The 24,828-nt window shown below is 47.1% G+C and overlaps 1 protein-coding gene across 1 annotated transcript in view; it reads left to right on the forward strand.

Moving 5' to 3' along the window:
* The first annotated feature begins 608 nt into the window (after positions 1-608).
* The window catches only part of stum (stum, mechanosensory transduction mediator homolog), a 33,200-nt gene continuing 8,980 nt past the window's right edge, over positions 609-24,828 (forward strand). Inside the window, exon 1 of the mRNA XM_072248103.1 lies at positions 609-1,331. Coding sequence (XP_072104204.1) covers positions 965-1,331 — 367 coding nt within the window. The 5' untranslated portion in view covers positions 609-964. The remainder of the gene's footprint in view (positions 1,332-24,828) is intronic.

Consider the following 24,828-nt stretch of genomic DNA (forward strand, 5'->3'; position numbering starts at 1 on the left):
CCCTTTAAGGGTGAGGTCTGGATTCTACTGTCCCTTTAAGGGTGAGGTCTGGATGCTACTGTCCCTTTAAGAGTGAGGTCTGGATGCTACTGTCCCTTTAAGGGTGAGGTCTGGATGTTACTGTCTCTTTAAGAGTGAGGTCCAGATGCTACTGTCTCTTTAAGAGTGAGGTCCAGATGCTACTGTCTCTTTAAGGGTGAGGTCTGGATGCTACTGTCCCTTTAAGAGTGAGGTCTGGATGCTACTGTCCCTTTAAGAGTGAGGTCTGGATGTTACTGTCTCTTTAAGAGTGAGGTCCAGATGCTACTGTCTCTTTAAGGGTGAGGTCTGGATGCTACTGTCCCTTTAAGAGTGAGGTCTGGATGCTACTGTCCCTTTAAGAGTGAGGTCTGGATGTTACTGTCTCTTTAAGAGTGAGGTCCAGATGCTACTGTCTCTTTAAGGGTGAGGTCTGGATGCTACTGTCTCTTTAAGAGTGAGGTCTGGATGCTTCTGTCTCTTTAAGGGTGAGGCCTGGATGACTGTCCCTTTAAGAGTGAGGTCCGGATGCTACTGTCTCTTTAAGAGTACGCTTACGCTCACTCCCGCGCTCTTTCAGCCAAATGCTCAGCTCAGTGAGCCCGACTCAGCGAGGAAAACGGCAAGGGCGGGAATCCAGGATAACAGCAGATCGGTACTGCATCCGCGGATCCAGGAGCAGACCGGAGTCAATTAATCGGGATTCATCCAGGGGCATCTTGGATGTTGAAAGTTGCAGATCAGTACACGAGCGGCAGTTGACGGAACTGTGGACCCGGCATCAGTTCACGAACACCAGGAGCACTGAGTCCGAATATAAATCCGGAATCCCATCGGAGTCTGCAACTGGTCCAGGATCATTCCATCAGTCAGGATCACAGATCAATCCAGGAACAGCAGATCCGGGAACGCACTGGGTCAGTAGGGATCACATCGGGTTCCACCCATGAAAAACGCACCCGGAATCAAACTGGATCAACCAGGATCAAATCGGGATCAAACCGGGAGCGGCCCGGGATCCGCCCAGGATCTAAGTGGGATCAATGCACGACCATCGGATCCGGGATCGGATCGGGAGCAGCCCGGGGTTGCGGCGGGATCCGCCCAGGAACAAGGTCTCCAGGAGGCGGCCGGGGGCAAGGAGGTGCCGCAGCCGAAGGCCTGGGCTGGGTCACGGAACCGCCTGTCCCATAATCTGGGCACCGTGGTCCGAGTGAGGGAGAAGAAGGGCAGGCTGAGGGCGGCCATCCCCTACATGCCCTTCCCACTGGCGGTCTTCTGCCTCTTCCTCAACACCTTTATCCCTGGAATGGGTAAGGACCCTTTGAACGCATCCGTCCCGGGGGTGCGGTTGTGTGGGCGGACGGGAAGTGGAGGGCTGAGGGATTAGCGAAGCAATGCAACAACATCGAGTGCACCACGGCACTCGCACAATCCCGCAAACCAAACTCAGACAGCCAAGCATCAACCCAGCACAAGGTGAATCAACCCCTCGCAACCCGCCACAGGGGCAGCTCAGACCAGAGAAGCTAAATGCATGCGGTGTAAACCAGCTAAACCTCATCGTACCCCAACAAAATAAAAAACAACCGAGGGAAAGTAACACCGGATCCTGGCCAATACAGACCAAATACAAGCCAAAACAAACCAGACGCATCACAAACCAACCAGGCACAACATAACCGCGAAAGGTCTGCCTGTGTGTTGCATACTTTTTACTGTTTGTGCTATTTGACAGCGGCACGTATTAATGTATGTGATTATTTTATGCGTGTGCGTGTGTGAGACAGTGTGTTGTATAATTTCAGTTTGACAGTTGGTGGGTCTGTCTCTCTCGCAGTTTCATGCGCGAGTTTGGCTGGGTTGGGTGGATGTCACTGTGGGTGTCTCTCCTCATCGGTGCGTTTAACTCCGTGGATGTGTATCGCTGTCTGTGAGCGAGTTACACTCCGTGGATGTGTCTCGCTGTCTGTGAGCGAGTTACGCTCCGTGGTGTGTCTCGCTGTTGGTGGGGGAGTTTCACTCTGTGGGTGTGTCATGGTCAGAGGTGTGTCTCGCTGTTGGTGGGGGAGTTTCACTCCGTGGATGTGTCATGGTCAGTGATGTGTCTCGCTGTTGGTGGGGGAGTTTCACTCCGTGGATGTGTCATGGTCAGTGATGTGTTTCGCTGTTGGTGGGGGAGTTTCACTCCGTGGGTGTGTCATGGTCAGTGGTGTGTCTCGCTGTTGGTGGGGGAGTTTCACTGTGGGTGTGTCATGGTCAGTGATGTGTCTCGCCCTGTGGGTGTATTTCACATAGTTAAGCCCAATGTGTAGAACAGAGTGTGCAGTGCGGTGCTGAAAGACGATGGACATCGTTGAGGTAAGGACTGAGTAAAGAAGGAGCATTAAATATCTGAGAAGAATTGAGGCAAGCAGCGCGGGGTGGACGAATCGGATACTGCTGGCTGGTAGGATAAGGAACTCCCAGTACTGGACTAACAATCCAGAAATACAAGTCTAAACCCTGCCACTGCATCTGATTATGAAAACAAATCTATTCTCAGTGCCGATGGAACCGCTGGGATTGGGTTTAACACCAATATTAGGGGAGGGAATTGTCATTCTCATCCAACCTGGTCCATATTTGACACTAAACCCACATCAATAGAGCTCTAGAGTCAGAGAAACAGGCCATTTGGCCCTTTGAGTCCATACTATCCTTCCCAAGCCCTCAGCCTTCAATGCTCCAGAGAAATAAAACTCCGTGTGTAGAACCTCTCCTTTAGCTAACATCATAATTGATGTGAGTTTCTCAAGTAGACAATCAGCTCCTACTGTGTCCTTTTGTAGTTTAACCATTCTGTGATTCTATGAAGAGAAACTGATAATCGTTGTGATCCACCGTGACTAAATCTTCAGTTCAAGGAACTTCAACTCAGAATTGATGAGCTGGAGTCTAAGCTTCTGACCGTGATGCATCAGGGAGGGGATAAAGTTACTAAGGGGCACCTGGTTACAGTCAGACCCCTTAGCTGAAGGAGGTCAGTGAAAAGGGACATGATGGGAGAAATAAGAAGATAAGAAATAGGAGCAGGAGTCGGCCATCTGGTCTGTCGAACCTGCTCCACCATTCAATAAGATCATGGCTGATCCAGCCATGGACTCATCTCCACCTACTTGCCTTTTCCCCATAATCCTTAATTCCCCTACTATGCAACAATCTATCCAACCTTGTCTTAAATATATTTACTGAGGAAGCCTCCACTGCTTTATTGGGGAGAGAATTCCACAGATTCACCACTCTCTGGGAAAAGCAGTTCCTCCTCATCTCTGTCCTAAACCTACACTCCTGAATCTTGAGGCAATGTCCCTTCAATCCCTTCACTGGAACTGTTGCTTTCTACACCTTGGCATTTCAAGTGCTGGCCTTAAATGTCTCTGCCTCCACCACTCCCTCAGGCAATGTTTCCAGATTCAACCACCCTTCCGGGAGAAAAGAAAATCTTCCTCAGTTCTCTTTGAAACCTCTTATCCCCTTACCTTTAGACATCTCTCCTACCCTAATTGTGCTACTCAATTTTGTCTTCATCCATTAGGCCAGGGGTTCCCAACCTTTTTAATGCAATGAAACTCTACCATTAACCGAGGAGTCCGTGTACCCCAGGTTAGGAACCCTCATCTTCAGCCAAACAATGGCTAACACTTAGATTTCAGAAATATATTTTACAAGTGATATATGGGAGGGGCAAAAATAACAGGAAAGTGGTCCAGCATTGTCTAACAAGTGGGGATAAAGAGGATGTTAGATTAAAGGAAAAAAGGCTTGTAAAGCTTCAATGAAGATTAAAGTAAATTGGGTACGTCTAATGAGAGACATAAAACTAAATTGAATAAGCTTCCTTAAGTGTTTAGGAAGGGAAGGATAAGTTAGACTAATGGTATTTACAGAAGTTACAATGGGAATAAAAGGAGTTAAATAAATTGTTTGTGTCTGTCTGGAGGGAGTCACAGAAAGCCTGGAAATTTTGAAGGATGATGGTATTCAATTATATCATAAGCCATCGGGTGTGAATGAGGAGCTCAGCAAGATTAGCATCGTGGAATTCTTAATAGGCTGAAAGCTGATATAACAGCAATGTTTGAGAGGCGTTTAGCAAGGAAAAGAATGGAAGGATGGGGATTGCATGCGAGTAGGTGTGCAGTTTAAATTGATATGATGGCTGGCACAGACATGGTGAGCCAAAGAGCCTGCCCACATGCACAGGACCTGATGTCCTGCAGCCTGGGGCAATGGAGTTGGTGAATGCACTGGCTGTCAACTTCTGAACTTCGATGAATTCAAAGCTGGCCACTGCCACAAATTGCCACGGCCCAGTACCACTGTTGACTGGGAGGAGCACATGGGGGATATGGACAGGTTAATTGAATGAGCAAGGATCGGCAGGATGGAAAAAATGTGAGGTCATCTTCGAATATAAAAATAGAAAGAAAGAGCATTCTTGTAAATAATTGGAGATCAGAATGTTCAGAGGGATTTGGGTCCTTGAACGTGAATCACAAAGTTAACATTGAACCTAGTCTGGAACTGTGATCAATATCCATGTCAAGTCATGCTTCAGAGAGTGGGCAAAGGAGATTTACCGTGATGCTACCTGGATTAGAGAGCGTGTCTTATGAGGACAGTCTGAGCAAGCTGGGGCTTTTCTCTTTGGAGCACAGGAGCATGAGAGGCACCTTTATAGTAAGATTATGAGAGGCACCAATTGAGTGGACAGCCAGTGCTTTATTCCTGTGGCAACAACAGCCAGTACAGGGGAGGTCGTTCGAGTGGAGGGTAGTTTCGGGGAGATGTCAGAGGTAGGTTTTGTACACAGAGAGTGGGGAGTGCCTGGATACACTGCCGGAGGTGGGATAGAGGCCGATGCAATAGAGACTCTTCGACAGGCTCATGGACATAAGAAAAATAGAGGGTTATCAGCTATGTAGGAGGGAAAAGACTCTCTCCTGCTGGAGATGATCTGTGACATGTATGTCACTTGTCAGTACATTGCTCTTGCCTATTAGGCAAGTCACAGGGTCTTAGACAGGCAAAGGAATGCGCAGAGAATGGAGGGATAGTTGGAAGTAGTCCAGCACAACATTGTGGGCTGAAGGGCCTTACCCCTTCCTGTGCTGTTGTATGTGCTAGTGCAGGTCTGGGCCGCTTCAGTTGCTGTCGAGTCGAGTTACAAATATGCAGGTAGGTGTATCCCTTGTGTGGGTTCATCCACTTGCAGCCACTATCCCAGTCCCTCACCTCGTTTGGGAGTTGGCCAACTCATACAGCGATTATGGAGTCATACAGCACAGAAACAACGCCTTTGGTCCAACAGATTTGTACCGACCTCTCTGGCCATTTACACTAATCGCTCTAGGTCCCGATCCTAAGCCTTGCCTGCTTACAGAGTGGGTCTGCCTGAATATCTTTTAAATGTAGTGATAGCATCAGATCCGACCTCTTCCTCTGGCAGCACATGGGTAAAGAGGGAAACATTTCCCCTCAGATCCCTTTAGGCCTCCTCCCCCTCACCTGAAACCTGTGCAGCCTTGTTTTTGTCAGCCAAGCCAGTCCTGGCAACAGACAGTGACGTCCCCACGCAGTTCATTCTACCCTGCTGCTGCTCTCATCTGTTCGACAGGGATATGACCAAGGCTTCCTCTCTCATCCCATGTTCCCTCCTCTCTACAGACTGCCAGAAAAGTTGGACAGTTACTCAGAGAAGTTCCTAACTGTTATACGGGCAAAGTTTGGGGAGAAAGCCTTCAGGGCCCCCTGGGGTTCACCTAGTGATGGGGTCCAGGTGTCAGAATGTCAGGATAAGGCTGAAGAGCAGGGGAGAGTAGTGGGACTCGACTAGAATCTTCTAAAAGCCCAGTACAGGCTGCTGGACTGAATGGCCTCGTCTGGTGCTGAGAGTTCGAAGGAGCATTGAGGAGAGGGAGCAGGAAAGGGAACAAGTCCCAGCAGGAATGGGAACACTGAGGAATTTTTGAAGAGGTGCTGGTGAAGTCCAGGCTGCATGCAGAGAGCTGACAGAGTCAAAGCTGCAGGAGCTAGACTGGTGGTTACTATGGCAGCAATGGCTGCCTCGTTGAAAGAAATGAGTGCACAAACAGCTCAATATTTGGGCACAGGGGCAGGGCCGTACCAGGTGCCGGGGGGACATTGTAAGGCCAATGATGAAGTACAGGTTTGAGACTGTGTAATGTCATTTCCAGCACACTAGTGCTGAGGAGAACAGAATAATCGTTATTCTAGATCTGATGCAGCACAAAAATCTCACAATAAATGTAAATACATAAGGTAGCTTATATACATTGATTGTATGTACACAAAGTGACGCTAGGCACAGGAGTGACTGGCAGGAAATGAAGTCGTGGTGGTTGGGGGTGGGTTAGTGGGCGGAGGTGTTGATCAACCTTGCTACTTGCGGAACGCAACTGTTTTTGAGTTTGGATGGTATGTAGCTTCTTCCCTGATGGGTGCAGGACAAACAATCCATGAGCAGGGTGGGCAGAATCCTTTATGATGTTGTCGGCCCTTTTCCAGTGCCTTCTGTATGCACGTCCTTGATGGCGGTAGCTGGTGCCAGCGATGCGTTGGGCAGTCTTGACTACCTGCTGCAGAGGCTTTCTGTCTGCCGCGGTGCAGTTTCCACACCAAGCAGTGATGCAGCTCTCTTCTGCGCATCTGTAGAAGGTTGTGAGTATTAATGCACAAAGTCCAGCTCTCTTCAGCCCCCTCGGAGAGCAGAGGTGTTGGTGAGCTTTCCTGACCGTGTAGGATGTGTTCTGGGGCCATGAGAGGCTGTATGTGAGTCCAGGAGTTTGAAACTGCTCACAGTGCTGCCGATGTAAAGGGGGGTGTGAGTGGTGTGAGTTCCCCCGAAGTAGATAACTATCTCCTTTGCCTTGTTGACACTGAGGAAGAAGTTGTTTGTCTGGCACCAGGTCTCAAGCTCTTCCACCTTCTCTCTGTAGGCCGTCTCATCGTTGTTGGTGATGAGCCCCACCACAGTCAATGTCAATATTGAACTTGACAATGTGATTACTAGGGTGTTTCGTGCAGTCATGTGTGAGCAGAGTGTAGAGCAGTGGGCTCAGCACGCAGACCTGGGGGGCACCTGTGTTGGGGAGGCATGTGGCAGCTGCCCATCTTCTTCAGCTGCCAGCTCCGTGCCCCCGAGAGGAAGTACAGCATGCTTGACCGTGAGTTTCTCGGCTGTCTGCCATTTTCATTTTCTTCCAGAGGGTTGCTGTTTCACAGCGTTCATTGACCACAAACCCCTCATGCACACGATGGCCAAAATACCAGACCCTTGGTCTATACGGCAGCAATGCCATCTGGCCTACATATCTGAATGCACAACTGATATACACATAACAGGGGGAAAGATAATGCCGTGGCTAATTGCCTCTCATGGTCAGCTGTTGAGGCCGTACACATAGGGATTGACTATGCCCATATGACAGCCGACTGACCCAGAGGTCCAGGTCTGGGCCTGGGGTTGGCCAACAATAAGTTTGGGGAAGTTGGGGTTTCTCTCCTGTGTGATGTCTCAACCAGTTGCCCTCTCCCCATCGTGCCGGCAAACTGGAGACAGACTGTTTTCAACTCCATACATGGTCTCTCACATCTGCGCCAGACGGCCTCACGGAAACTGGTTGTACTATAGTTGGTGTGGATGGTCTCAGAAAGGACGTACATGATTGGGCTGCAGTCTGTGTGGTAAAAATTAACCGTCGTGTTCAGCTGCCACTGGCACCTTTTGAGGTCCCTGAGTCAGAGGTCACCCCTCTCGCCTCGACAACGGCTGCAGACGTGGCTCGGGTGCTCATCCCCATAAATATTTCCTCTGACCGCAGTCCCCAATTCACATCAGACCTCTGGGCTGTGATGGCCCAGGCGCTTGGCGTTAGGCTACATCACACCACAGCGTATCACCCGCAGTCCAATGGCCAATGCGAACGGTTTTACCGCTCCTTAAAGGCTGCTCTGAGGGCTTCCCTGGCCGATGAGTGTTGTCATGATCATCTCCCATGGGTCCTGCTGAGGCTGAGAACAGCTCCAAAATGTCCGCCGCTGAACTGGAAAACCGGCAGCCGTTACGAGTGCCAGGCGATTTTATTCCTGACACCGCCACCACCCAGTCGGCATCTCAACAGCATTCCACCCTCGTCAGTAAATTCAATTCCTTTTCACCTATTCCTACCCCCATCCTGACGTAATCCTCTTGGGTTCCTGTTGACCTATATTCCACCTCGTTTGTTTTTGTCTGCCATGATGCACACCAACATCCTCTTAAGCCCCCTTACGATGGCCCATTATGTGTTTTGGAATGGGGACAGAAGTCTTCTCTCATAGATAAGAGGGCAAACCTGAACGTATTTTGGTAGGTCCCCTTAAACTGGCCCACCAAGATTTGGAGTATTCCATTGCCTTGCCCCTGGTGTCACAACACGACCATGAGTGTGTCAATGTACCTCTGGATGAGCAGAGGCACTTATGGGTCCTCCATCCATGGAACACAGGACCTGAGTGGGGCAGCTTGTCCAATCTCCAGACAGGCTCACAATGTCGGTTTTAGTGAATTCTGGGGGGTCTGTGCAGGGTAATGTAACTGGGAGGAATGTACATAATTCACAACCACCGATATTGAGTTGGGGTTTCTTTTCAAGAGGCTGGTCTGATGTGATGATGCTATTACGTAAAGGTTTTCAGCGCAATTTTGTGTGTAGGTTTTGGAGTTCAATAAAATGTGTTATAGGTTTCTTTGAGCATAAAATGCCTCACTTGGTTTTATTTGCAAATGCCTACAGTCCATCTCTTTCTTTCTCTCCCTGTTCCCCTACTCTCTTTTTACTCGCTCACCCTCTCATGCTCTGACTGTTGCTCTCATCCCCGTTCATCCCTCCTTCCCCCTCTTCCTTACTCCTGTCCCACCCCACCCCATATTCTTTCTGTCCAAATATGGTCATCTTCAGATCTTCTGAGAGCCAGGCATACCAGTGGAATTCCTGAGGAAACAGCAGAGCTGTGATTAAATAAACTGGTAGAATGCCTCACAATGTTTATTGTGGATTAGCGTCCAGACCAAAGTGAAAGTGGCTTTTCACAATTGCCATAATCGTAGCACATGGGAGGTCCAGCTAACTAAAAAGTTTATCTTGCTGAGATCCAGTACCCTGTGTTTGAAGTTCTTCACCCACGCTCTCAGTATCGCACTGGGAATTTCTGCACTGAAATCTGTGAACTTGAAATCCACTGCTCCAGGATCTGACATCACTAGCCGAGGCCTGCCCATTTCTGTGGCTGGGAATATCGCACTGAAAATGCTCCGTGGCTCTGTGGGAAGGGAACTACAGTTAATGCTTCTGATCCATGAACCGTCAGATGTGGGAATGTTTATTGGTGATTGCACAGCATTCACTTCCACTCATTAAATCCTCAGCAAGTTAAGCAGCCAGTACGTGAATCAGGACTGGCCTAATCAGGTGTGGCAAACCTTTGTAGAGCAATAATTCTCTCATGTGCCAAGGTGATTTTAAGCAGAAGTTATCATGAATAAATTAATTAATAACAATAATTATGGATTTTAAAAGGGAAAAGCGCAAGTTGTTAATGTGTATTCATTGTTTTATTATTAATGACAGTGTAACAGATTGAAATAAAAGCAGCTAACACTTCTAAAATTAGAAATAATAATCTTTTAAAAAGGCAATTGTAAAATAACAGTTGTATTCTTACATATATGTGAACACAAATGAAATTAGAGGCTTTGGTGAAGGTGAAGGAAAGATAAATAAACATACTTTACTCTCAGTGAGACTTGTTGCTGCACTAACGATGAATTGAATTGACTTTATTACCTACATCCTTCACATACATGAGGAGTAAAAATCTTTACGTTATGTCTCCATCTGAATGTGCAATATGCAATTTATGATAAACAGTATGTACAACGGGACAGTCAGTATAACATAGAAATACAATTGTATCAGTGTGAATTAATCAGTCTGATGGCCTGGTGGAAGAAGCTGTCCCGGAGCCTGTTGGTGCTGGCTTTTATGCTGTGGTACTGCTTCCTGGATGGTAGCAGCTGGAACAGTTTGTGGTTGGGGTGACTCGGATCCCCAATGATCCTTTGGGCCCTTTTAACACATCTGTCTTTGTAAATGTCCTGAATAGTGGGAAGTTCACATCTACAGATGCGCTGGGCTGTCTGTACCACTCTCTGCAGAGTCCTGCGATTGAGGGAAGTACAGTCCCCATACCAGGCAGTGATGCAGCCAGTCAGGGTGCTCTCAATTATGCCCCTGTAGAAAATCCTTAGGATTTGGGGGCCCATACCAAACTTCTTCAACCATCTGAGGTGAAAGAGGCGTTGCTGTGCCTTTTTCACCACACAGCTGGTATGTACAGACCAAGTGAGATCCTCGGTGATGTGTATACTGAGGAACCTAAAGCTGTTCACCCTCTCAACTCCAGATCCATTGATGTCAATAGGGGTTAGCCTGTCTCCACTCCTCCTGTAGTGCACAACCAGCTCCTTTTTTTTGCGACATTGAGGGAGGGGTTGTTTTCTTGACACCACTGTGTCAGGGTGATGACTCCTACTCTGTAGGCTGCCTCGTTGTTATTTGAGATTAGGCCAATCAGTGTAGTGTCATCAGCAAATTTAATTAGCAGATTGGAGCTGTGGGTGGCGACACAGTCATGGGCATACAGAGGGTAAAGGAGGGGGCTTAGGACACAGCCCTGAGGGGCACCTGTGTTGAGGGTCAGAGGGGCAGAGGTGAGGGAACTCACTCTCACCACTTCCCGGCGATCTGACAGGAAGTCCAGGATGCAGCTGCACAAGGCAGGGTGAAGGCCGAGGACTCTGAGCTTCTTGTCAAGCCTGGAGGGAATTATGGTGTTGAATGACAAATATTTTATACTGGCTTGTATTTAGTTTTGAGTTATGCATGTAGCACTAGTTTAGTCAGTAAGTTTACTCCTATAATTAGAGCTGACCAAGTTAATCACCGAAAACAGTGGCTCACAGAGTATTAACTGTGACACTAATCTACCAGCAGTATTCATCATGATTATCACTGAATATTCAGTGTTCACTCACGAGTGATGAGAACATAGAACAATAGTTTAGTACAGACCCTTCGGCCCACAATGTTGTGCTGACCTTTTAACCTACTCCAAGATCAGTCTAATCCCTCCCTCCCACAGAGCCCTCCGTTTTTCTTTCATCCATGTGCCTCTGTAAGAGTCTCTGAAATTACCCTAATGTACCTGCCTCTGTGTCCAAAGCTGCGTTCCATGCATTTACTAGTCTCTGCGTAACAAAGAAACCTACCTCTGACATCACCCTTGTATTTTCCTCCGATCGCCATAAAATTATGCCCCCACATATTAGCCATCGCTGCCCTGGGAATAAGGCACTGGCTGTCCACTCTATCGATGCCTCTTATCATCTTATACACCTCCAGCAAGTCACATCTCATCCTCCTATGCTTTAAAGAGAAAGCTGAATTCACTCAATCCTCCCTAATCCAGGCAATTTCCTGATAAATCTCTCTAAAACTTCCACATCCTTCCAATAATGAGGCAACTAAAACAACACAATTCTCCAAGTGTGGTCTAACCAGAGTTTATTAGAGCTGCAACACTACCTCACGGTGTGAACTCAGTCCCCTGACTAATAAAGGCCAACACGCCATATGCCTTCTTAACCTCCCCGACAAGCCATACGCCTTCTTAAACTCCCCGACATGCCATACACCTTCTTAACCTCCCCAACACGCCATACACCTTAACCTCCCCGACACACCATACGCCTTCGTAACCTCCCTGACACACCATACACCTTCTTAATCTCCCCGACACACCATACGCCTTCGTAACCTCCCCGACACGCCATACACCTTCTCAACCTCCCCAACACGCCATATGCCTTCTCAACCTCCCCAACACGTCATACGCCACCTTCTTAACCTCCCCAACACGCCATACGCTTTCTTAACCTCCCCGACACGCCATATGCCTTCTCAACCTCGCCGACACGCCATACGCCTTCTCAACCTCCCCGACACGCCATATGCCTTCTCAACCTCGCCGACACGCCATACGCCTTCTCAACCTCCCCAACACGCCATATGCCTTCTCAACCTCCCCAACACGTCATACGCCACCTTCTTAACCTCCCCAACACGCCATACGCTTTCTTAACCTCCCCGACACGCCATATGCCTTCTCAACCTCGCCGACACGCCATACGCCTTCTCAACCTCCCCGACACGCCATACACGTTCTTAACCGCCCCGACACGCCATACACGTTCTCAACCTCCCCGACACGCCATACGCCTTCTCAACCTCGCCGACACGCCATACACGTTCTTAACCGCCCTGACACGCCATACGCCTTCTCAACCTCCCCGACACGCCATACGCCACCTTCTTAACCGCCCCGACACGCCATATGACTTCTCAACCTCCCCAACATGCCATACACCTTCTCAGCCTCGCCGACACGCCATACGCCTTCTCAACCTCCCCGACACGCCATACGCCACCTTCTTAACCGCCCCGACACGCCATATGCCTTCTCAACCTCGCTGACACGCCATACACGTTCTCAACCTCCCCAACACGCCATACACGTTCTCAACCTCGCCGACACACCATACGCCTTCTCAACCTCCCCGACATGCCATACACGTTCTTAACCGCCCCGACACGCCATACACGTTCTTAACCGCCCCGACACGCCATACGCCTTCTCAACCTCGCCGACATGCCATACACGTTCTCAACCGCCCCGACAGGCCATACGCCTTCTCAACCTCGCCGACACGCCATACACCTTTGTAACCTCCCCGACACACCATACACGTTCTTAACCGCCCTATCAACTTGCATGACAACTTTGAAGGATCTACGGACATGGGCCACAAGGTCCCCGTGTTCCTCTACACTGCTAAGAATCATGCCTTTATTCCTGTATTCTGCGTTCGAGTTTGACCTTCCAAATTGTATTACATCACGCTTTTCTGGATTGAACTGCATCTGCCACGTCTCAGCCCAGCTCTGTATCCCAGTCAATGTCCATCCTTGGTGATGTCCTTGCACAACATCATCACCCTTTGTGTTATCTGCAGTTACTAACTCACCCTTCCAATTCCTCATCTATGTCTTTTATAAACCCCATCACAAAGAGCAGGGGTCAGATCAGGACAGATCCCTGTGGAACTCCGCTGGTCACAGACCTCCAGGCAGAGCATGCTCCATCTACTACCACCCTCTGCCTTCTGAGGACAAGCTAATCCTGTGTTCACACAGCTAGGATGCCCTGGATGCCATACTCCCTGGCTTTCTAAAGGAGTTGACCATGGGGAACTTTGTCGATTGCCAAGTATGTGAGACCTCCGTCAGTCAGGGTCTACCATGGACGTTGTGTCCTAGCTGTCTTGATACGCAAGCCTGGACAGTACAATATGGGGAGCAAACTGTTGCCCATCTAGCAAGCTTGCCCTCTCCATGCGTCTGATGAACCCAAAGGAGCGGCAGAGACCAATACAGTTTGACACCAGCAGCATTGCAGGAGTTGCCAATTGGTGTTGAACTCAGCGCAGGACTGCCTTAGAGACTCCAGCTCTGGAATTTTCCCTCGGGGTTTACTCCCAGAGCCTTCCCCAAAAGGCAGAGGAGGTTTGAGATCAGAGTTTTCCTTCTGCTGGGTGAGCTACCAACCACGGCTAACAAGCTCCATCTGCCCGAATCTACACCACATTCACATACGTTCACCAATTTGTTTTGCCACTCCCTCAAAAGAAATCAATCAGGCTCATGAGGCACGACCTGCCCCTCTAAACCAGACTATGCTCCTCCAAATGCTCGTAAATCCTGTCTCTAAGAATCCCCTCCAGTAGTTTGCCCCCCACTGATGTAAAACTCACTGGTCTATAATTCCCAAGATCATCCCTAGTACTTTTTTTGAACAAAGGAGTAACGTTTGCCACCCTCCAGTCTTCTGGAACCATTCCCTTGGCTAGTGAGGACACAAGGGTAATCACCACAGGTGACCCAATCTCTTCCTTTGCTTCCTGTAGTAACCTGGGGAATATCCCATCCAGTCCCAGGAATTTCGCTATTGTAATGCTTTACAGAAGTTCTAGCACATCCTCTTTCTTAACTTCGACATGTTCCGTCACATTAGCCTGTTCTATGCTGACCTCACATTCATCAAGGTCCCTCTCTCTGGTGAATACTGAAGCAAAATATTCATTAAGGACCTTCCTCCTTCCCCTTGGGGCCAGGCACGATTCCTCTTTTCGCACTGATTGCTCCTACTCTCACTCCAGTCACTCCCCGTTCTTCGCCTGTGTGTAGAACACTCTGGACTTTTTCTTACCCTTACTTGCGCAGGCTTTCCCATTTTCTTTCCAGCTTTCCTAAGGCTCTTCTTAAGCTCCTTCCTGGCTACCTTACAACTCTCATGAGATCAGTCTGATCCCTGCTTCCCCTCAACTAAATGTTCCACTTCTCTTTTCAACCATGGTTCCTTTGCCCTACCATCCTTTTCCTGCCTCAATGGGGCAAACCTATCCAGTACCCCATGCATGTGTTTTTTAAACAACCCTCATATTTTCACTGTGCATTTCCCTGAGAACATCTGTTTCAAATTTGCATTCCCAACTTCCTGCCTAATAGCATCATAATTTTCCATCCCCAACTAAAAACATTCTCAAACTGTCTGCTCCCACCCCTTTCCAAAGCTATGCTGAAGGTCAGGGAGTTGTGCTCACCCACTGAGAGATCTGTCACCTGACCAGCTTCATTGCTTCGTGCTCGATTAAGCATGGCCTATCCTATAGTCGACGCGTCCACATATTATATCAGGATTCCTTTCTCACCATGGCTAACAAATTCTGCCCCATCTAAACCTCTTGCACTAAAGACCTCCCAGTCTAGATTAGGGAAGTTGAAGTTATTCTTGACAGCAACCCTGTTATTTTTGTACCTTGCTAAAATCTGAGGCCGACATGCTGTTTGGTGTTTCTTTTGCTATGGGGTGGGGGGGGGGGTTGGATCTAAGAATACTAGGAGACAGAAGAAAAACTATAAACAGAGTGAAACCAATGACAACTGGCCCAACCGTGTACTATCCAAATACTGATGCATACACCAGGTCTGCGAGGGTTTCAAAACACATCATCCAATGCCACTTGTTCTCACAAACATCTTGCTGGCGCCAAGCTGGTGTAAAGTGTTTCCTGTGAAAACATCTCACTGCTCCTGGGTTGTAAAATATCATTCATTGTTTCGTTTGGCAGTAAAGATCATCTTTATGTATCTTTTTATAATGTTTAGGGTTTAAAGAGACAAGGGGTGGCACCACCATGCCAACAAAAGTTTCTTTGCGTGCTATCATGGGTCCATGAGACATAGGTTTGTCACCCCTACCCTAGTGAGAGGACAAGCAATATTTGTGCCACAGAAATGCCAATTAGTGGTCACCTCCAAAAGAAGAGAGCCCTTGGATACTCATTGGCATTATCACTACTACCAACATACTGGGGATCAGCACTGACGACAAACTCAATAACTCAACATCTCCCTGAAAGTAGACAAACAAGCTGAAAGCATATAGCATGCTGGTCTTATGAATCGAGGCATTGAATTCAAAAGTTATGAATTATAAAACTCTAGTTGGGCCGCATCTGGAGTACTGCATTTATCTCTGGGCGCCCCATTAGGTGAAGAAGACCTTGCTTTGTAGATTCAGAATTGGCTTGCCCACAGAAGGCAAAGGGTGTTTGTGGGTGGTTCGTATTCTGCATGGAGGTCGGCAACCAGTGGTGTGCCTCAGGGATCTGTTCTAGGAATCCTCCTCTTCGTGATTTTTATGAATGACCTGGATGAGAAATTAGAATGGTGAGTTAGTAAGTTTGCTGATGACACAAAAGTTGGGGGAGTTGTGGATAGTCTGGGGGGGTTGTCAGAGGTTACAGCAGCACATCGATAGGATGCAGGAGTGACAGATGGAGTTCAACCCAGATAAGTGTGAAGTAGTTCATTTCATTAGGTCAGATTTGAAGACAAAGTACAATATTAATGGTAAGACTTTTGGCCGTGTGGAGGATCTGCGAGAACTTAGGTTCATGTCCTTAGGACACTCAAAGCTGCTGCGCAGGTTGACAGTGTTGCTAAGAAGGTGTATGGTGTGTTGGCCTTCATCAACTATAGGATTGAGTTCAAGAGCTATGAGGTAATGTCACAGCTATATAAGACCTTGGTCAGACCCCACTTGGGAGTACTGTGTTCAGCTCTGGTCACTTCACTACAAGAAGGATGTGGATACTATGGAGAGAGTGCAGAGGAGACTTACAAGGATGTTGCCTGGATTGGAGAGCATGCCTTATGAGAACAGGTTGAGTGAACTTGGCCTTTTCTCCTTGGAGCGACAGAGGGTGAGAGGTGACCTGATAGAGGTGTATAAGATGATGAGATGCATTGATTGTATAGATAGCCAGAGGCTTTTTCCCAGAGCTGAAATGGCTAACACGAGAGGACACAGTTTTAAGGTGCTTGGAAGTAGGTACGAGGGGGATGTCACAGGTAAGTTTTTACACAGAGAGTGGTGGGTGTGTGGAATGCACAGCCAGGTGGTAGAGGCAGAAACAAAAGGGTCTTTTAAGAGCCTCTTAGATAGATAGATGGAGCTCAGAAAAATAGAGGGCTATGTGGTAGGGAGATTCTAGGCGGTTTCTAGAGTAGGTTACATGGTCGGCACAACATTGTGGGCCGAAGGGCCTGTAATGTGCTGTAGATTTCTATGTTTTAGTAAGTTTTCAGATATCAAAAAATGAGGTGGTGGTGTTGTTATTGAAGAAGATTATTGTCGATTACAGAGGTTCTTGATCATTAGAAATGGGCCGAAGAGTGGCAAGTGGATTTCAATACAGGGAAGTGTGAGGTAATGCACTTCGGAAAGTCATACTTGTCTTATGAATAGCAAAGCGCTAGGGAGCGTAATGCAGCACAAATGCAATGCTTGTTGAAAGTCATGTCACAGGTGAAAAAGGTGTTCAGCATGCTTTCCTTCGTTAGTCAGGGCATTGAGTGTAGGACGTCAGAATCAAGATCAGGTTTAATACCAACAGCGTATGTCGTGAAATTTGTTGTCTTTGCGACAGCATTTCAATGCAATACATCATAATAGAGAAAACTATGAATTACAGTAAGTATATATAAAATAGTTAATTTAAGTAAATAGTGCAAAAATAGAAATTTAAAAAGTTGGAGAGTATTTTGTTGTAGTTATGTAAGTCGTTGGTGAAGCCACACTTGGAGTATTGTACATAGCTTAGGTCACCATGTTATTGGAAAAATGTGGTAAACTGGAAAGAATGCAGATTTACTGTCATACGGAGGTGGCTGGGAACGGACCCAAGTGCAAGACACAGACACTGAAGGACTAGGGACAGGACTAGGATACAGGGCGAGGGCAAGGACATGGACAGGAAAATCAGGAACCTGGAACAGGACTGGACAAGAGAGCTAGGAGCCCGGGCTTGGACTCCGAGCCAGAGACTGGACAAGGACCCAGTACCTGAGTCTTGCCTCTGGCTCGGACCCCAGAACTAGGCAAGGACGAGGCTTGGCAGGCAGGCAGGACGAGGCCGGAGTCTTCAGGCTTGAGGCTAGAGGCTAGAGGCTTGGCAGGAGGCAGGAGGCTGGAGTCTTCAGGCTTGAGGCTAGGCAGGAGGCTGGAATCTTCAGACTTGAGGCTAGGCAGGCTCCTCCTGGGCAGGGCGCAGTTGTCCTGGGCAGGGCGCGGTACTCCTGGGCAGGGCGCGGATCACCACCCGACAGAGGCATGGGACAGGAAGGGACAGAACCAACCACAGGTAACGGCAAGACAGCCTGGCTTACCCGACAGAGGCAAGGGACAGGAAGGGACAGAACCAACCTTAGGTAATGGCAAGACGGCCTGACTTACCCGACGGAGGCAAGGGACAGGAAGGGACAGAACCAACCGCAGGTAACAGCAAGATGGCCTGGCTTATCCGACGGAGGCAAGGGACAGGAAGGGAGCTAGGTACGGGGTGGCTCCAGGACAAGACAGCAAGACAAGGCAAGGCTTCAGGCAATGCAAGGCAAGACAGAACTTCAGGCGAGGCGAGAGTTACTGGCAAGGCTTCAGGCTAGGAAACAGAAGGCAGAGGAAGGGATACAAGGAGTAAGGACAAGAACAATCCAGCAGCCATGCCCTGGTCTCTGAAGGTATTTATGCAGCCAGCCCCAACGAGCATCAGCTGCCTCAATTAGAGCTCAATAAGAACAGAAACAGGGTAGACAGGAAAACCTGGAGTGAGGGTTGATGGACCAGACCGTGAACCGGAATACGGACTTCACAGACCGGACCATGACATTTATGAGGAAGTTTGCAGAACTAGAAGCCCTAAATAATAGGCAAAGTTTTGCAAGACTAGGTCTTTATTCCTTGGAACGTAGGAGAACAAGGATCAAACTTATAGAAATGCTTAAAATGATGAGAGGCGTAGATTAGGTAAGTCTTTTCCCAAAGATTGGCAAGACCAAAATTAGGAGGCATAGAGTGAGAGGGGAAAGATTTAAAAAGGACTTGAGGGAGAACATTTTCAGGCAGAGGGTGGTGAGTATATGGAATGAGAGGAAGTGGCTGAGGAAGGTATAAGAGTGTTATTTAAGAAACACTTGGACAGGTACAGAGGAGTGGAGCTTAGGGGGATATGGGCCGAATGCAGGACTAGCCGGGTGGGCACTGTGGTCAGCATGGACTCGTTGGGCTGAAGGGCCTTTATCTGTGCTGTGTGGCTCTGTGATGTTTTCTCTGTAGACACAGGAGACTGCAGATGCTGGAATCTGAAGCTACAGACACTCTAATGGATGAACTCAACAGGTTGAGCAGCATCTGTAGGAAGGGGAGAGATCTGTTGACGTTTTGTTTGGGACCTCAAATCATCCTGGTGCAGAATCTCACCCTAAAATGTTGACAACTTCTTCCCCACCCAGACTCTTACCATTGCTGCTCAACCCACAGAGATCCTCCACTTTTCTGTGATTTTATTCCTTATATAATGGTGGATGCAAGCTTGATTGCAACACTTCAGAAGAGTGTGACTAAGTACATGGATGGGAGGGGTATGTCGATGGGACTCAGCTGAATAACATTTTGGCATGGAGTAGATGGGCTGAAAGACCCATTTCTATGCTGTAGTGCTCCTTGACTCTGTATCAACATACAGTGTGTTATTTAGTATGTTACTTATAAGCTACACAATTGTTCTTTAAATGTTATACATTGCTCATTTACTATCATTTTTTAATATCATTTGGCATTCTACAATAGTCAGTTCATGCTTCATAGTTTTGTAATTTGCTTTAGTTATATTTAAGACCATAGTTTTGGTGAGTTAAATGACTTAACAATCCTAATATAAAATTCTATCATTATATGATCACTATTCCCTAAAAACACCTTAACTAATAGATCCTCAATTAACCCTTTCTGACTGGATGATAACAGATGGCCCGCTTCTTTACTGGATTATCAACATACTTATACATACGCATTATTTTATATCCCTTCACCCTTCTATTCTGGCATCTTCCCCCTTGCTTTCTAATCCTGAAGAAGATTCTCAGCCCGAAATATCAACCATTCATTCATTTCCAGAGATGCTGCCTGGCCTGCTGAGTTCCTCCAGTGTTTTGTGAGTGTTTCTCTGGATTTCCATCATCTGCAGAGTTTCTCATGTTTATAATTCACATAATTTCTTTGCACAATCTGCATATAGATTAGATATCCCCTGTGATCACTACACTACAATGGTCTATAGGTGAGATATCCCCTGTGATCACTACACTACCCTTGTGTATAGGTTAGATATCCCCGTAATCACTACACTACCCTTGTGTATAGGTCAGATATCCCCCGTGATCACTACACTACCCTTGTGTATAGATTAGATATTTCCCATAATCACTACACTACCCTTGTATCTAGGTTAGATATCTCCTGTGATTTTTACACTACCCTTGTGTATTGATTAGATATCCCCCATGATCACTACACTACCCTTGTGCATAGGTCAGATATCCCCCGTGATCACTATGCTACCATTGTGTATAGATTAGATATCCCCCGTGATCACTACACTATCCTTGTGTATAGATTAGATATACCTTGTGATCACTACACTACCCTTGTGTATAGGTTAGATATCCCTTGTGATCACTACACTACCCTTGTGTATAAGTGAGATACCCCCCGTGATCACTATACTACCCTCGTGTATAGGTCCCCGTGATCACTATACTACCCTTGTGTATAGGTGAGATATCCCGTGATCACTACACTACCCTTGTGTATAGATTAGATATCCCCATGATCACTACACTACCCTTGTGTATAGGTTAGATATCCCCCGTGATCACTACACTACCCTTGTGTATAGGTGAGATATCCCCCGTGATCACTACACTATCCTTGTGTATAGATTAGATATACCTTGTGATCACTACACTACCATTGTGTATAGGTTAGATATCCCTTGTGATCACTACACTACCCTTGTGTATAAGTGAGATACCCCCCGTGATCACTATACTACCCTCGTGTATAGGTCCCCGTGATCACTATACTACCCTTGTGTATAGGTGAGATATCCCGTGATCACTACACTACCCTTGTGTATAGATCAGATATCCCCATGATCACTACACTACCCTTGTGTATAGGTCAGATATCCCCTGTGATCACTACACTACCCTTGTGTATAGGTGAGATATCCCGTGATCACTACACTACCCTTGTGTATAGGTCAGATATCCTGTGATCACTACACTACCCTTGTGTATAGGTGAGATATTCTGTGATCACTACACTACCCTTGTGTATTGATTAGATATCCCCATGGTCACTACACTACCCTTGTGTATAGGTGAGATATCCCGTGATCACTACACTACCCTTGTGTATAGATTAGATATTTCCCATAATCACTACACTACCCTTGTGTAGAGGTCAGATATCCCCTGTGATCACTGCACTACCCTTGTTACACACATATCTGATTTCCAGGCAGCACAGTGGCACACTTGATAAAGTTGCTGCCTCAGTCCCATATCCCAAAGACCTGCTGGTTACTATCTGCACCAAGAAACAACTGGCTGCATCAGAGGAGGCAGAGCGATGGTCATTGCTTTGGGTTGAGGACTAAGAACATGGAGAGGAGATGGCCAGTGTAAAGAGGCAAGGGCAGGGGCACTAGGTGAAAATGGAACTGGTTGCACCACTATAATGCCCACAGCCTTTGCCCACCACCCCTTCCTGCTTATCTGTTTGTTCCTTGCCTGTCTCTTTCCCTGTCTTCCTTCACTGCTGTTCCTTCCAACAGCTTTCCGTTCTTAGTATCTCTCCCCCACCCGCCATCCATTCCTCTGCTCATCCCTCTGCCTCTCTCCCATTCTCCCCGTCAACCCACACTGCTGTTTCGTATATGCTAACAACATCAGATGTCCGCAGCTGGGAGAAGCAAGTCTGACATTGTGAACCCTGCCTAATGGCTCCGCTGGCTTCAGGAAGTACATGCTGGCCTTCATCTGTCAAGACATTGAGTGCGGGAGCTGGGGTGTTGTGTAAGCCACACCTGGGTCGACGTGTACACTTCTGGTCATTCTGTTGGAGGAAAGATGGGGTTAAACTGGGAAGAATGCAGAAATTTTTTACAAGGATGTTGCTAGGATTAGGGAGCCTGCATTATAAAGAGAGGTTGGCCAGGCTCATTCTTTATTCCTTGGAGCGTAAGAGAAAGAGGGCTGAATTTTTCAGGTTAGACTCATGAGAGGTATAGATGTGATAGACTGTAAGTGCTGTTTCCTCAGGGTAGGAAAGTCCAGAACTAGGGTGCATAGGATTAGGGTGAGAGGAGAAAGATTTAAAAGACAGAAAAGGCCTGGTCTACCTGGTCTGTAATTCCACAATGTAGCTAATCTCTAACCCTGGTGGAATTTTTCACATCGATGGAATGAATTAAGTGGTTGAGGCAGGCACAATGGTATCATTTAAGAAGCACTTGGCTGGGTACGTGCAGAGGTGGGGCTTGGAGGGAAATGGGCCAAAAGCAGAAAATGGAACTGAATGGGTGGACAATGTGGTCAGCAGGGATCAGTTGGGCCAAAGGGCCTGTATCTATACAGTATCAGTTTATGATTCTAAGTATTTGCCATATTTCCTAAAAGAATACACGGATCCCTTTAGAAATCCAAGGTATGAAACTCTAGCTGGGATGGAGATGTTGTGGAGTCTCTGATTTGGAGCAATCCCTGAGGAATTGTCTGATTTGGCGGGTGGATGAAGCAAATTCCAGAGGCTCGATCTCCCAAACCTACTGCTACTTTGTTCCCAGCAAGACTCCAGTGACTGGGTTCAGGAATATGGTCCCGGGAATCCTGCCAACAAGGCCAACAGTGCAGCACGACAATACTATTTTTGGCTGCCGAGTGACTCGGTCCAAACCAACCCCTGTCATCAGAACACAGCCTTCAGACTAAACATTACTCCGTCCACTTCCAGCTCCTTCTCCCTCTTCCCGACGACCCTCCAGCATTTTCCATCCTTCTCCAGCCGCACTTTCCCAAAACATTAATCAAATACTTTTGTTCACCAGTGTAAAATGAATTGAAGGGGAGTTAATATTTGATTCAGGGGATGCGGGTTTCCTCTGGGTGCGCTGGTTTCCTCCCACAGTCCAAAGGTGTACTGGTTGGTAGGCTAGGTGGTCATTGTAGATTGTCCTGTGATTGGCTAGAGTTAAATCGGGGGTTGCTGGGCAGTGTGGCTCGAAGGGATCGAAGGGCCTATTCTGCACCGTATCGCAATAAAATAAAAAGTAAAAAATATAGAACTGTTTAGACCTGTGAAGAAACTGCAAAGATTTCCAAATCAGGATGGAATGGGACTGGGAGGGGAACCTGTGGGTGGTGGTGGCCCCTGCACTCATTAATCTTGTGATGGTACAAGTGGCACACTTTCACATTTTTATAGGAAAGATATGGTTAAACTGGAAAGTGCAGAGAAGGATGTTGCTATGACTAGAGGATCTAAGTTATAGGGAGAGGTTGACCAGGCTGGGTCTTCATCCTTGGAACGCCGGGGAATGAGAGGTGGCCTTATAGAAATATTTAATACACATAAGGTGGATGGAAGCTGTATTTTCCCCAGGGTAAGGAAGTTCAAAACTAGGGAGCATAGTTTAGGGTGAAAGGGGAAAGATCTAAAAAGGACCTGAGGGGCAACGTTTTCCACACACAGGGCGGTGAGTACAGTGGATTCCAGTCAATTGGAACATCGGGACCAGTGCATTTTTGCCCAATTAAGCAGCTTCCCCGATTAGCTAAAGTTTCTTTGAAATAATTAAAAAGATATAAAAAAGACAAACTGAGTAACAAATTCTGTATTTAAATGAAATGCAAAGCAAACTAAAACACTACCCCATACTACGACAGTACTATAAAATTGTGTTTTAGTTCCTAATACCTATTGGCCTAGGAGTTCATCCATGTCACGTTCTTTTGACTATAAATGAACAAAATCAACACAGACACTGTGTGCAGATAGTGTATTGCCTTCATACAATGCTGTAATGATTCCATCCTCCAAATCTTCATCTTCATTGTAACATTCAAGGTGATTGTCAATACCTTCAAATTCTTCGTAGTTCCTAACTTGTTGAGGTAGTAAAATCTTTTCATTTCGTTTCTGGCATCTCCATGCCTGAACGCTTGAAACTGCAGTGAGCAAATCAGTTCTGAATTGCCTTACTGCTCATTTCTCAGCAACTATCAGTGACAGAAATCACTGCTTTTGAGCACAAACGCATGCAATTGACACTATTTAAAAACTGTTCACTCTAAGCACAGTGCAGCGTCAAATGGCCAACGCAAATGCTAGATAGAAGCTGTTTCGCAACAGCGTCCTGTCCCAGTTAAGTGGCATAGTTTCTCAAATAAATGAAGGGAATCCCGGCTATTTTCTGAAGTAGTTTTTCTTCTTTAAGAGTTGTCCCAAACAAGCGACAGTTCCAATTAACCAGTACCCACTGAATGTGGAACGAGCTGCCAGAGGAAGTGGTTGAGGCAGGTACAATATAATCATTAAGGAAGAACTTGGTTAGGTACATGATGGGGGAGCGAATACAGGAAATTGGAACTAGCTGGTTGGGCACAGTGGTTAGCATGAACTGGTTGGGCTGAATGGCCTCTATCTGTGCTGTATTGTACTCTGACTCTAAAGCCATAATTTATAGTCTAAACCCTCTGACTGAGTGGGTTCAGGTCTACAGGGGTTTGGAGTTAGCTACATTGTGGAATTACAGAGCAGGTAGTCCAGGCCTATTGATCACTGGGCTTGTAACACAGTCACCTCACACCACCCATTGGCATCGTTCTGCTCAACATTATAACATTGTTGAAGACTCCTAAAAAGAAGGCGATGCTCCAAGAAGGTGACATCCATCGTCAAGGACCCCCATCACCCACATGCCCTCTTCTTATGAATGCCATCAGCGACGAGGTACAAGAGCCTGAAGACCCACACTCAACGTTTCAGGAACAGCTTCTTCCCCTCTGCCATCAGATTTCTGAATGGTCCCTGAAGCAATGAACCCTACCTCACTGTTATGTTCTCTTCTTGTACTATGTATGTATTTAAAATAATTCTTATTATAAGTTGCTGTTGTATATT

This window comes from Mobula birostris, chromosome 2 (genome assembly GCF_030028105.1).
Source record: "Mobula birostris isolate sMobBir1 chromosome 2, sMobBir1.hap1, whole genome shotgun sequence".
NCBI classification, from domain to species: domain Eukaryota; kingdom Metazoa; phylum Chordata; class Chondrichthyes; order Myliobatiformes; family Myliobatidae; genus Mobula; species Mobula birostris.